This window comes from Cryptomeria japonica, chromosome 5 (genome assembly GCF_030272615.1).
Source record: "Cryptomeria japonica chromosome 5, Sugi_1.0, whole genome shotgun sequence".
Lineage (NCBI taxonomy): Eukaryota > Viridiplantae > Streptophyta > Pinopsida > Cupressales > Cupressaceae > Cryptomeria > Cryptomeria japonica.
In genome coordinates, this window is record NC_081409.1 from 701,546,016 (window position 1) to 701,559,292 (window position 13,277).

Consider the following 13,277-nt stretch of genomic DNA (forward strand, 5'->3'; position numbering starts at 1 on the left):
AGTGTTGGACAGATGGTTGATAAGGGATATGATCTTCAATTCAAGAATGGCAAGTGTAGAATCTTGGGTAGTTTTGGAATTGAGATTGCATCAAGTACAATGGCTAAAGGTAATATCTTTCATTTAAATAGTGTTGGTAAAAGATGTTTGATTGCTCAGGTTGATGAAAGTTGGTTGTGGCATAGAAGAATGTGTCATGTGAATTTTGATAATAAGTTCTTCTCAGGCTGTGAGAGATCTTCCTAGGTTGATGAAACCTGCTAACATTATGTGCAAGGAATGTTAGTTAGTGAAACAAACCAGAGTTACTTTAAGGAGTAAGAAGCATTGTTCAATTAGATTATTGGATCTTGTGCATACTGATTTGTTCAAGTTTGTAGGGTGATAGATGTTTCATGTTGCTGATTGATGATTATTCTAGGATGATGTGGGTTACTTTCTTGAGGGAGAAGTTTGAGGCTCTAAACAAGTTCAAGATTTTCAAGGCTATGGTTGAGACGAAGATAGGTTTGAAGCTGAAGTGTCTGAGATCCGACAGAGGTGGTGAATTCACTTCCGATGAGTTCAATGCATTTTGTGAAGAACATGGGATAAGAAGACAATTGTTTGCTCCGAGAACCCCTCAACAAAATGGAGTTGTGGAAAGGAAGAACAAAACCATTCAAGAAACTGCCAGGACAATGATGTTGGAGGGAAATGTTCCACATGTTTATTGGAGAGAAGCTGAGAGTATTGTTGTTTACACTCTCAATTGGGTGCATATCAGAGGTGATACTGGTAAGACTCCTTATGAATTATGGTTTGGTCATGCTTCTACTGTTAAATGTTTTAGAATTTTTGGAAGTAAATGTTATATCAAGAAGGATGAAGATCTAGGAAAGTTTGATGCTAGATGTGATGAAGGAATATTTATTGGTTATTCTACCAAAAGCAAGGCCTACTAGTGTTATAATAAGAGACTGAGGAAGATAGTTGAGAGTGCAAATTTCAGGGTTGATGAAAGCAATGAGAGACAATACAGATCTTGCGGATATGATTAAGATGATCAGAGTGCTAGTGCAAACAATGGGAAGCAACCTCTAATTCAAAATCAAGTCCACATCATTCTGGAGAATCCAGTGCCTCGAGGAGAAGGAACTAGTGCAAGTGCTGAAGAAAGAATATAAGAGTCTGAAATTCGAGAAAATCCTAAGACTCCTACGTATGTAAGGTTGAATCATTTTGAAAATCAGATTATAGGAGATAGAAATAAAGGTGTTCAAACAAGAAGAAGAATTGCTGAAGATCAAGTTGAGTATTGTTTGATGTCAAAGATTGAACCTAGGATGTGAATGAAGCATGTAAAGATGAACATTGGGTAAAGCAATGGAAGAAGAATTGTAGATTGAAAAGAATAATACATGGGATCTTGTTCTCAGACTTAAGGACAAAAATGTGATTGGAACCAAATGGGTCTTCCTGAACAAATTGAATGAGCAAGGTGAAGTTGTTAGAAACAAAGCAAGACTTGTTTGTAAAGGATATTCACAAATGGAAGGAATTGATTTTGAAGAAACTTTTGCCCCTGTGACAATAATTGAAGCTGTAAGATTGTTTCTTGCTTTTGCTGCTTACAAGGATTTCAAAGTCAATTAGATGGATGTCAAGTCAGCATTCCTGAATGGTGAATTGGAAGAAGAGGTGTACATTGAGCAACTGAATGGATTTCGATTGTCTGATCAAGGAGATATGGTTTGCCGGTTGAAGAAAGCTTTGTATGGACTGAAGCATGCCCCAAGAGCATGGTATGCCGGATTGGATAAGTATTCGCTGAAGCTTGAGTTTAACAAAGGTACTGCTATCAACAATCTATACTTCAAGATTGATCATGATAACATTCTGATTTTTGAAGTTTTTGCTGATGATATTATCTTTGGAGGGAATGATAGTTTGTGCAAAAAGTTTGCTAATGAAATACAAAATGAATTTGAAATGTCTATGATTGGAGAGATGAAACTCTTTTTGGGTTTGCAAATCACACAGTTAGAAAAATGAATCTTTATATCTTAGTCCAAGTATGTAAAGAGTTGTTGAAGAAGTTTGGAATGGAAGATTCAAAGCTAGTTGGTACTCCTATGGTGATCAGATGTAAGTTGACTAAAGATGATGATTCCCTAAGGCAAATCAAACTAGATACAAATCTATGATTGGTGGATTGCTCTCTTTGACTCAGAGCAATCCTGATATGATGAATGCAGTTTGTCTTGTTGCTAGATTTCAAACTGAACCTAAGGAATTTCATATTATAGCTGTCAAAAGAATTTTTCAGATATTTGAAAGGAACAATTGATTTTGGTCTGTGGTATCCTAAAGATGATTTTACTTTGAGTGCTCTTATTGATGCTGATTGGGTAGGAGATGTGGATGATAGGAAGAGTACTAGTGGTGGTGCATTTTTCTTGGGAAAAAGATTGGTTTCATGGTTGACCAAAACAAAGAATTCTATTTCTCTATCTACTGTGGAGGCAGAATATATTGTTGCAGCAAACAATTGTACTCAGATGGTATGGATGAAGTAGATGTTGAAGGATATTAGAGTAGTGTATGATGAGCCTATTGCTATCTACTGTAACAATTCAAGTGCAATTAACATTTCTAAGAATCCGATGTTGTATTTAAAGACTAAACATAAATCCATCAAGTTTCACTTTTTGAGAGAAAAGGTAAATGAGAAGGAAGTCAGATTGGAGTATGTGTCTACTAAAGAACAGATTGCAAGCATCTTCATGAAGCCTTTGCTTAAGGATACTTTTGTGTATCTCAAAGGGAAGTTAGGGGTGATTACCCCTCTTGATAAAAAATAAAGATGCATTGGTATACATTAGTCTGGTGCATTTCATAGTCATATCTTGTGATCCGGATTGATGATAGGTGGCTGCTACTCAGGGGGAGTAATCAGTTTTGTGAGTCAGATGTTTAGATTCGAGGAGAAGAGTCAGTTTTGTGGTTTGATTGCAAATATGTGCCTTTGCCATTGATGTCAAAGGGGGAGAGAGTTGTGAAAAACCGTGAAGAGATGAAAAAAGGAGAAGACTAGTGTGCAAGGTCTAAGGGGGAGTTGTTGATTTTCTTTGTCATTGATTGTGTTAGTTTTTCACATCATATGTTGCCATCAATGCCAAAGGGGGAGATTGTTGGAAGAATGTTGCAAATATGTGATTGAGAGATATTTGAGAGATGTGTTGCCATTGATGTCAACATATTTCTCTGTCTAAGATAGTGATGCAGTGAAGTTCAGTGAGTTAGTTTGTTCAACATGGTAAGTATGATGAAGATCAGAGCTTGCAGATTAAAGGGTTTGTAGAGGGTCGTCTGTAGTCGATTCGGTTCAAGTTTTAGAGGTATGCATGGAAATTTGATTAAGTTATGGGTATCTGTGTTGTGGCTGGTTTTTCAGTTGTTTAGTGGTGACAAAGTGACAATATTTTGATTTGCATTGCTTCACATTGTAATATCTTGTCTTGCGAATTTTGAGGTATGTTTGGGGCGTTGGTGTGTGTCCTCAATTCAAGTGGTTCGTGGTTTGGAGGTCCACAAGTGATTTTTCAAGGTTGACAATTATTGCAGTGAGTGTTCTTGAGGTTTGGTATGAAGATGCTAGTGATTCTAGTAATTTGTGTTGGTGTGGATCTTGCTATGGTAATTCATGATGCTTGTGGATGTTTTTGGATCGTGTGTCTTTTGTGTTGGTGGTCCGCATTGATCGTTGAGCTCGTAATTGATGTTTTTCTTCGGCACATTGGTGTTTTTCATGTTCTTGGCCAACCGGATGCTTGTAACATGTTGCGGATGATTGAGGTGTAATTCTTGGAGGTGTAATGTGTTCGTGGCGACAGATTTGGGTCCGTGCTATGTCTTGACCGACATTGCTTGGTTCGCATGTAATTTTGTATTGAGTGTGGTTGTATTTTTGTAATTAGGTGGTGAGTGTTGAGCCAACCTTGATGATTTCTCCAAGATTGATGTTATGTATAAATAATTGTAATAACTTTGTATTCGAGATGAGAGTGTGGATGAGAGTGAGCGTGTATGTGTGCTGAATGTATACATCTTTTGAAGGCAAAAAGACAGTGTAAAGAAGAAAGTTGTCTTGTGCTTCAATGGAACTGAACCAAGCATTAAGGAGATGCTATTTCTCAGTTCATGATTTCCTTAAGTGATTTGTGATTGTTTGTACAGGTAGCGAGCCTTCCCTGGGTAGTAAGCCTTTTTATTTTGAGCAGTGAGCTCTAGGCAGTGTGCCTAAATGCATGTGCATTCCCCATTGTAATACTTCTAGCAGAGTATACCTATATTGTGGGTGCATCCCCACCGCGGTTTTTCCCCTAACAGGGTTTTCCATGTACAAAAATCTTGGTGTTTATGATGTGTTGTTGATTTATGCTTTCATGTTTAATTATCAGATCTAAGAATAAGCTTAAGTAGTGTGAGTTTTTGTGACAATTGATTCACACCTCCCCCCTTCAATTGTCTGCCCTATTTCCATCATAGTCAACTTTGGAGCTAGCAAAATTTGTGGAAACGAGGAGGACAAGAAAGAGTTACCAGCAATGGGAGCTTCTTGAGTTTATTTTGTTTATGTCGTTTTCAATAATTATCTTGAATCGAGCTAATCAAATTTTCAAATTAGAGTGTATAAATATTCTCATTTTTATACTCATACCAATATACAGATCAAACAAGAGGGCGACATCTATGCAGCCATATATTTAGCATGTCATACGAAGGAGACAGTCAACTTTTCTTTTTGAAAATTCCTTCATGTGATATGCTAAATATATGGCTGGATAGCGCCCAGCCAAACAAGAGAAGATTATTCTGTTACATGAAAAGAGTAATGCCAAGTTCTTCGAACAAAAGTACACTTTCCCTTTTCAACATACTATTTCGACGAAAATGAACACATAGGATAGTGATTATAGAGGAGTAGATTACACAACATTTTATGATCATGCAACTCATATAACAAAAATAGACAAATTACACATCAATCAAACAGCTGAAAGCAAACATCCATTCATAGCTACCATGTAATAAATAGAGTATGTGTGTGTGTGTTCTTAGTGTCATGATCACCTAAGCTTTTTTATTCTGGATTTGCTTCTCTCTCTTTGGTGATGCTCTCCCTCTTTGTCATAGAGGGGGAAATCTATCTGCTGCATCTACCTCATCAAACCAATTAGGTAGTTAGTTTGTCAAATTGTATCATTCCTTGATCGTAGCATATTTGTTCATAAAACAAGTTTGACATCATAAACAAAATGCAATTAAAATATAACATAATTTAGAGGGCTCAAACGGTATGTGATGGATTGGTTAGAGTTCCATTTGATGAGGTAGTCCCTCATAGTGGTAGTGGCTTAGAGTCGGACTTTGATTTTGACATGGTGTTTGATGCTGATTAGGGGCAACTTCATAATCCTAGTGTTAGTACAAACATGCAGCCTTCGAGAGTTTTGTTATATTTTTTAATTTGATATCATATGCACATTGACAATGAATTATGGAAGCAGTTAAGTTTTGAATTTTGACATTTATTAATCTCTTTAACTCTCATGTAAACTTTGTCAATTCAACTCTAATGTTGTGTATTAAGGATTCTAAAGTGTATGTGATGAATGCCTTATCAATGCTATCATATGAATATTTTAAATTTTCCTATATTTTTGATATTTTCCTTATTTTGGCCCGTTAATGGGCCTGGTATGATTAATCCTGCTCATGATGCAAAGGGTAGAGTGGTATGGGAAAAATCGAAGTTGGGTTGGATAAAAATTAATTTTGATGGGACTTCAAAGGGGAATCTAGGAGTCTCGGGAGTAGGTTGCATTGCGAGAAATGATGGAGTTGTTTTGGCAAGGGGAGCAAAGCGACTGTAGGATGGTACCAATAATGAAGCGGAGGCACAAGCTGCTTTGCTTGCAGTCTCTCTAGCAAACAGACTTTCAGTCACTAAGTTACATTTGGAGGGAGACTCAAAAATAGTTACGGAGGCTATTGCTAAAGGAGTCTCTCACTGTTGGAGAATAAATAATATCATTTATATTATAGGGCAAAGACTTAAAAAGTTTCAAGATTTTAAAATATCACATCTTCGAAGGGAAGGACATGTCGAAGCTGATCAGTTATCAAATCAAGGATGCGATTTAAATATCCAAAGTGAGAGGTGGTGGGATGGCCCTAGTGAGCACGAGTTTCTAATGGTCTAATTGAGCAATTTTGAGGAGTTGGCAGGTGATGTATTGCCCATGATCTTCTTCATCATTTGGGTGGATGATGTGTATCAATACATGCAGTGCTATAAATGTGCTTGAATTTTGTTCGCTGCCATTTTTCACTCTATTTAATTGTGTGGCGGAGTGATAATAGTTGAGTTGGAGGTGGCATGAGTGGCTTGAACTCAAAATGATGATTTCGTCGTATCATACATCATTGACAAGAGGGTGAATTAAAGATCATTACTGTTGATTTGACATGGGGTCTCAAGTGGGGCCATCTAAATACAAAGGAGGGTGACACCTTGCCTTTTCCAAGGTTCAGGTGTGCGAAGAAAGCTTCAAATAACGACAAGAGGGAGCTCGAATAGTGCACAACTAGTAGTCATGGAAGCAAATTTTTCACTTCACTCTATTAAACAACACCTTGAGTTTCTTGGAAAGGTGTCCGAAAAAAGGCTGGGGGACATTTTCAAATTTGATGACACCACTTTTTTGTAGATCATGGAGGTGCTGCTAGGAGAAGAGTATTTGCAATTGGAATTTCATTACATAACGAATGCCGACATAATTTCCATGATGATTGCATTGGAGTTGATGCTTGGTACAAAGGAGGTGATTTGGGTGGCAAAAGCTTGCATCCCAGACCACTCCTTGTGTGGCTTGACCCCTTTGATGGCGTGGGCTATGGTGGGAAGAGGCTTGATGTGTCCGTTTGGAGAAGGGATCATGCCAACAGGGAACGACATGGAGTTCAAACCCTTTGTTCTTTGGAATCGATGGAGCAGATCGAGAAGCCAGAACAAAGGAGGCACAAGTGGGTTGGGAGACCCTAAAAGACTACATTTGTGAGGAGGTGGAGGTGTGAATGGTATGAGCGGCAAAGCAGAAGGATGAGGCAAAGAAGACCAAATTTTCTTTGGAGGACTACTGGGTCAATGGCCCTGGTAAAAATAAGATGAAAATCTAGATTGTCTGTAATTTTTGCTATATTTTGTTTAAATTTGTAGTTTGAAAAAATGGCCGAAAGCCAAATTTTGTGTGGTGGGGTGGCGGATTGTAGCAAGATAGTCTTTGTATGCAGGTAGCTTGGGGTACCGGATGGTATATGTGGCAAAGTCTTTTCTTCAGACAATGTTAGGGGTTGATCCCTGATTTTGGCTATTTTTGATAAGTTAATGTATGAGCTTTTTTAATATTTATATAATACTATCTATTATCGATAAAAAAAATAAATATTTTCCTTATTTTTTATATAGTGGTCCCTAAAATGGCCTCAAAAAAATCCTTCACTGAAACACGTCCCCTTGTCCCTTGCTGTTCTCATTTTAGAAACTTGGTCGAACATAGGAAGAAATTGAGTTGTAGTTCGGATATTGAATAAATTTGAATCTATGACCTCTTGTTTTTTATAGAAGTGCAGTTTTGGTCAAAATTGTGCAAATGTCTCAATTTGGACATCATTTTTCAAAAATGACATTTCGTTGCCAAAATTATCATGGTTGTCGCTTTTATCATTTTTGCAACTTTTTGCAAAAGTGTCTGTTGCTATATAGCCAATTCAAACAATAATTGATGTATTTTTTGTTGTATTCCACTACAATTTTCTTTTTGAAGTTAACTTTTATGCATAAATATTGTTCTTTTCCTTCATATCCTATTTTCCATGGCATTTTGGGGATGGGGATGGGGATGGGGAGAGGGCAGGCGACATGCTTCTGGGAGATCCCCCAAAGGGCCATTTTTAGGGGACTGCTGTATATATATATGTGAATTTTTCAAAATATATTAATATATTATAGAAAGAAAGGGGGAAAGAGAGAGATATGTCAATAACTGATAACAACAATATCAAAATGTAAATAAATCATGCAAGCAGTAGTATTACAGCATAATAAATTTCAATAAAGCATTATAACAGCAGTCTCATATATCAAAAAAACATGGTCTATCAATATCTAGAAGTCTCAAACATCAAGATACAATAGTCTATGAAATTCAGCCTCATTCGAGCTATCAATATCCTCTACATCATGCCAATCTTTTCTCCAACAAGCAAACTCTCATAGCAAGAAGCAAAAACTGAGAAAACGAAAGAGAAATATGGTGGCTGGGTTAATGTTTTGTTTTGGTTTTAAGTCTTTGTGGCATTTTAGGGTTTAAATTGTGGTTTTAATGTCTTTGTGGGTCCCTACATCACTAAAGAAGCAATATTTTTTAAGAAAAACTATTTTTTAATTACTTTTCATACTTGGAAGTGTTCTCAGGTGCAGGGGATGGCTCGCTGTTCTCAGGACAGTGAGGGATGTTTCCAATGACCCCCAGCCATCTTGGGGATGTCCCCAAATGCCTTGGGATGTTTCTCGGCATTTCTTGGGAATTCTCTGGCATTAGGGACGTTCCCTTGATGCCCCCGTCCTGGAAACGGCTAGGGGACGGGGATGGGGACGGGGACGGGGATGGAGGATGTGTCCACTTGTTTCCTAGGTCATATCCAATATTTGTTTGTTATATATGTGTTTCTCCTTTGGGGTCATGTGTTTCAAAAAAGTATTGAATATCTTTATTGACAATTGCATGTTAAAAAGGCATCTGGTCAATCTAAGATCCTTATGTTGAACTTGTTGATTTCGTAGTAAAAATCATATTTGAGATTGTGTAGTTTTGGTCCAAAAAGAATTATAAGTGTCAAAAATCTAACCTTACATTTAAAAAATTGGTCGAAAAACTCGTCAAATCCCTTTGAAATATCACACATCTGCAAAAAACCAGGAAATACCAAAATCTTTGGCACTTTTGTCACGTCTGTGGTTTTTGCAGAAAAGTATAAGAAGTGTGATTTTAATGGAGGATTTGATTATTTTTTACCCTTTTCTTAGCACGAGGTTGGATTTTGCAATGCCAACTCTTTTTTGACCAAAACTATATTTAGGATTTAAAATAACAACTTTTGTAGGAAATTAACAATTTTGACACAAGGATCTTTGATGGCCCAGATAAATTTTGAGGTGCAATGTTGATAACTTTATAGATACTGCAGGCTTTGTTGAAACGCATGACAACAAATGGGAAACAAATATATACTGAACAAACAATGAATATAAGGGAGAGAAATGACATCTATGTGTGCGTGCGTGTGTCATTCGACGGAAACATAGGCAGGAGTACAATAGAGGGCATGCGAAGTATTGTTTGAATTGGCCAGGGCACAGCTTTTAGCTTTAAATAAAAGGATCATTATGCAGTTTTAAAGATTGGAGTAGTGTTTCTAAGAGTTTAGACAACACTTACACAGATATGCTTCTTACTCTGGCCAACATACTCCAAGTGTTGTACAGCATGAAGGATAGGCTCCCATAGGTTATATTTCTTAGAAACACTGCTCCAATCTTCAAAACTGGCATCCTAAAATGTATGGGGTCACAGTACAACCATATAAAAGTTTGTTTTAGAGTTCCAAGAGACACAACCATCATTGTTGCACTATATCTCTAATTCTTCACAAGATTATGCAGTTTTATGGCCACAATTTAGTTCATATTTGTTTCTACCCAACTCTTTGTAGCGAATGTCATAGTCTCTGATTTGTTACAAATGTAAAAACATGAAGGTGAATCCATTTATCCTCATTTGATGGATGATTCATTTGGCTAAGCGTTACCTTGGTTAGCCAAAACATTTTTATGAAAAATATTATTAGCGTAATGACTACTCATTGAGATCATGATGTGAGTGCTTAAAACCCCACAGGTCAAATTTCACAAAAATTAAAAAACTAATTAGAAATTCCTGTAAAAGCCATTACCTATAAGCATATATACATAATTTGGTTGTAATTGGGTAAACCCCACATTGCTAAGAACTGTGAAGTAAAGGCGTTACATGCTCCAAAAACTTTGTCAATGTTGAAGGAGGCTAGAAGTTGAAAAGCCCAAATTGATAAACCATTTTCCATGGGGACGTGTCCTCACCTTCAGCCCCGTGTCCATGTCCCCATTGTGGTCCTGGGGAGATTGGGACATTTCCTGTCCAGTAGGGAAATTGTTATGTATCCCCGTTTCTATTTAAAAAATAGAATCATTTACAGTCTGTATTTTGGCAACTATGGATCAACTAGAAGTATGGAATGAAAATGTATCCCTGTTGAATGGGGCAATTCTATGACTGCATATAGCTGTAGGAAAGTATAAAATTATAAAATGAGAGTATCCAGTTTTGGAATGAGCAAAAGCATAATTGCACACATTTGTAAATTGAAATCATGTATATGTCAAATGAGAGCATACAGTTGTCAGAAATATACGTTGTTGTTACAGTTTACTTTATGAGTTAGTATCCTGCAGGCCTTTAGTCGTACAGTAAACTTGAACATTGAACATTGAAATCAGAAATTTCTAGTTTTTATTGCTGCTATATTCAAATCAATGAACATGTTACATTGAATATTGAATTTCATACATTATATGAATGTCTAAACTTGAATTTTGATGTCATGTATAGCTAAGCTTGTAAATACTATACGTGTGTGTGTATTGCCATCCCTCGCCATCCTGAAAATAGCTCCCTTGGACTGCCATCCCCTAAAAGCTTTCTGCCTTTCCATGCCATCCCTTTTCCTGTCCCTGAAAAGCCATGGAACGTAGCTGAATAATGCTCTAAGGTACTTGTGTGCTAGGTGACTACCCTTGCTCTTCAAGTATTATCAACATAAATGAAGAAAAGTGTTGTTAGTGTATTGCTACCGAGGAAAGATATTTTGAGATGATTAAATCCCACACAGATCAAATTCCACAAATTAAAAGTCTAGCTCATTCTCGTAAATTTTGAGAAATGGATTTCAAAACATCAATGATCATATTTTTGCTGTTCATGGTTTTATTGCAGTCAGGCCATGCCATGAGCTTTAGTAGCAAAAAAATTTCCTAGCTTCATCTAAATCAATGCTGAAGTGTCCTCTTAAAAGGTTCATTAGTTCGGCTTATAGAGAAGTTGCTGTATGCATCGGTCCTACTCATTGCCATATTATCCTTGATCCTGTTTAGGCCAGTAAAATTTCTTTAAATGTTTTTTTTTGTTTGACGGGGACATGTTTACGACACATCATAATTTTTTATCTATCATGCCATGCCAAAAGCTGTAGGTATGAATATGGCAGCACGACTCAAAATGTAAACCTATTCATTGATACCTTCAAAAGTTCGAAGCATGTTTCATGGTTTGGAAACCAATATGCACACATTTAATGTAAATCCACTATCAAATATGTACTCTGGCAAACTCTCGCAGACTTGATTTTTCTTGATAGAAGTTAAGTGTGCAATATTATCTAGAATGCAAACCTAAAATTTTGTTCTGCTAAGGACATCATGTTGTTTTATTATAATACATTGACATCAAAATGTAGCTCAAGCAAACCTCAAATTGGCTCACATTCAATTCTAACTATTCAAAATAAACCTTCCATAGTAGATTTCTTTTTAAAAGGCTGCATACATAGCACTACACAACGGGATCATCTTGAACCTTCAACTAGATTCTTTTTGTTTTGACATGTTCAGAACATTTGAAACATAAAGGGAACGACGAGAATATAGTTGAATTGCTGATTAAAGGTTGATAGAGCTCTATTCCATCTGACTTTTTTAATTAAGTCAGGTTGCAACTAAGTGAAACAAGAGATTTAGTCTGTCAATTGCAGGAAGTAGTAGCAATAAAATGCAAGACGAGTCTTATAATCAAATCAACTTACTATATGTTGTAGAAATATTCTGAACATGGGACTTTCTGGAGGATTGAGCAGGAATTTGATGGTTTTTTTTTTTTGCAGGAAAGTTGTATGAAGCTCAAGGTTTATATAAAGAAGCTCTCATAGCCTTTTCAAAATCTCTAGCAGTTGAACCTGATCACGTACCGAGTCTGATTTCAACAGCTGCAGTCCTAAGAGAACTCGGAGAAAAGTCATTACCTGTTGCCAGAAGTTTTCTGGCAGATGCTCTACGGTTAGATCCAACTAATCACATTGCCTGGTTCAATTTGGGGATGGTCCACAAAATGGAAGGTTCCAAGCAGCAAGCAGCAGACTGCTTTCAAGCTGCATGTGTACTAGAGCAATCGGCACCTGTTGAGAAATTCTGAACATCTATAACACACGGTATTACCTATTATATCCGAGATTTTGGGAGTCTTGGATTTTCATGCACGGTGATAATATGCTTTGTGTATGAGTTTTTATTGGTGAATAAGTCACTGCTCGTCATTTTTTGGAGCCTGAGAGAGCCTTGATATTGGCAAACATCTTTGCCGTCTTTGGGGCAGTGGCTTGGAGATTTTAGTAGTGCTGATTTGAAGATGTAATGTTCATTTCTTCATCCGTCCTTCATTATGGTTTTAATAGAAGTACCTTTGCCCTCTGTGAAGGTTTATTAGCAGTCAATCGCACTGTGTATTCACTTGCAGCCTCTACCTGTGCATAATGATCGCATGATGTATAGCCTATGTACAGTATTACTGTTTTTGATTATGTAGTACGAGCCTTCACATTGTATCATAAAGAATAGTGAAAAAGAATTGCCGTAATCTTTGAAACTTTTTCTTGCCTTGAAATTGAAACAATTGAAAAGTTAACAAGTTCAACAGTAGTGGACATCATGATACTTTTGGTCTCTTTCTACTGCTCTTCTGGCCAACCGTATCTGAATCTTCTATATCCTCCAGATAATGCTTACGGTGATTGACTCTCACCATCACATCGGTATTTTCCTCCATTATATGGTTTTAATTTGATTTAACCATTTCCGGCTGAAGTTAAGAGTCTTCTGTCACTTTTTGCAAAACTTTGTGGAAGCTTTTGGGCTGTTGTTCAGGTTCCTTACATCCCTTTCATCCACAAACTGAGAATTTGTTGCATTTTGCATCCTATTGACAATAGAGCTATCCGTGTCTCCACGAGACTCTTTCTATATAACTTTCAATTATGACTTAACACATCCTAAGATGATCATCCCCATACAAGCACGACCATTT

At 36.9% G+C, this 13,277-nt stretch overlaps 1 protein-coding gene across 2 annotated transcripts in view; it reads left to right on the forward strand.

Annotated features, from left to right (window-relative positions):
* LOC131070668 (protein NPGR1) overlaps positions 1–12,828 on the forward strand; it is a 49,465-nt gene extending 36,637 nt beyond the window's left edge. For both annotated transcript variants that reach the window (XM_058006257.2, XM_058006258.2), the window contains exon 6: positions 12,082–12,828. In XM_058006257.2, the coding sequence (XP_057862240.2) occupies positions 12,082–12,389 (308 nt within the window). In that variant the 3' untranslated portion in view covers positions 12,390–12,828. The remainder of the gene's footprint in view (positions 1–12,081) is intronic.
* The last annotated feature ends 449 nt before the right edge of the window (positions 12,829–13,277 follow it).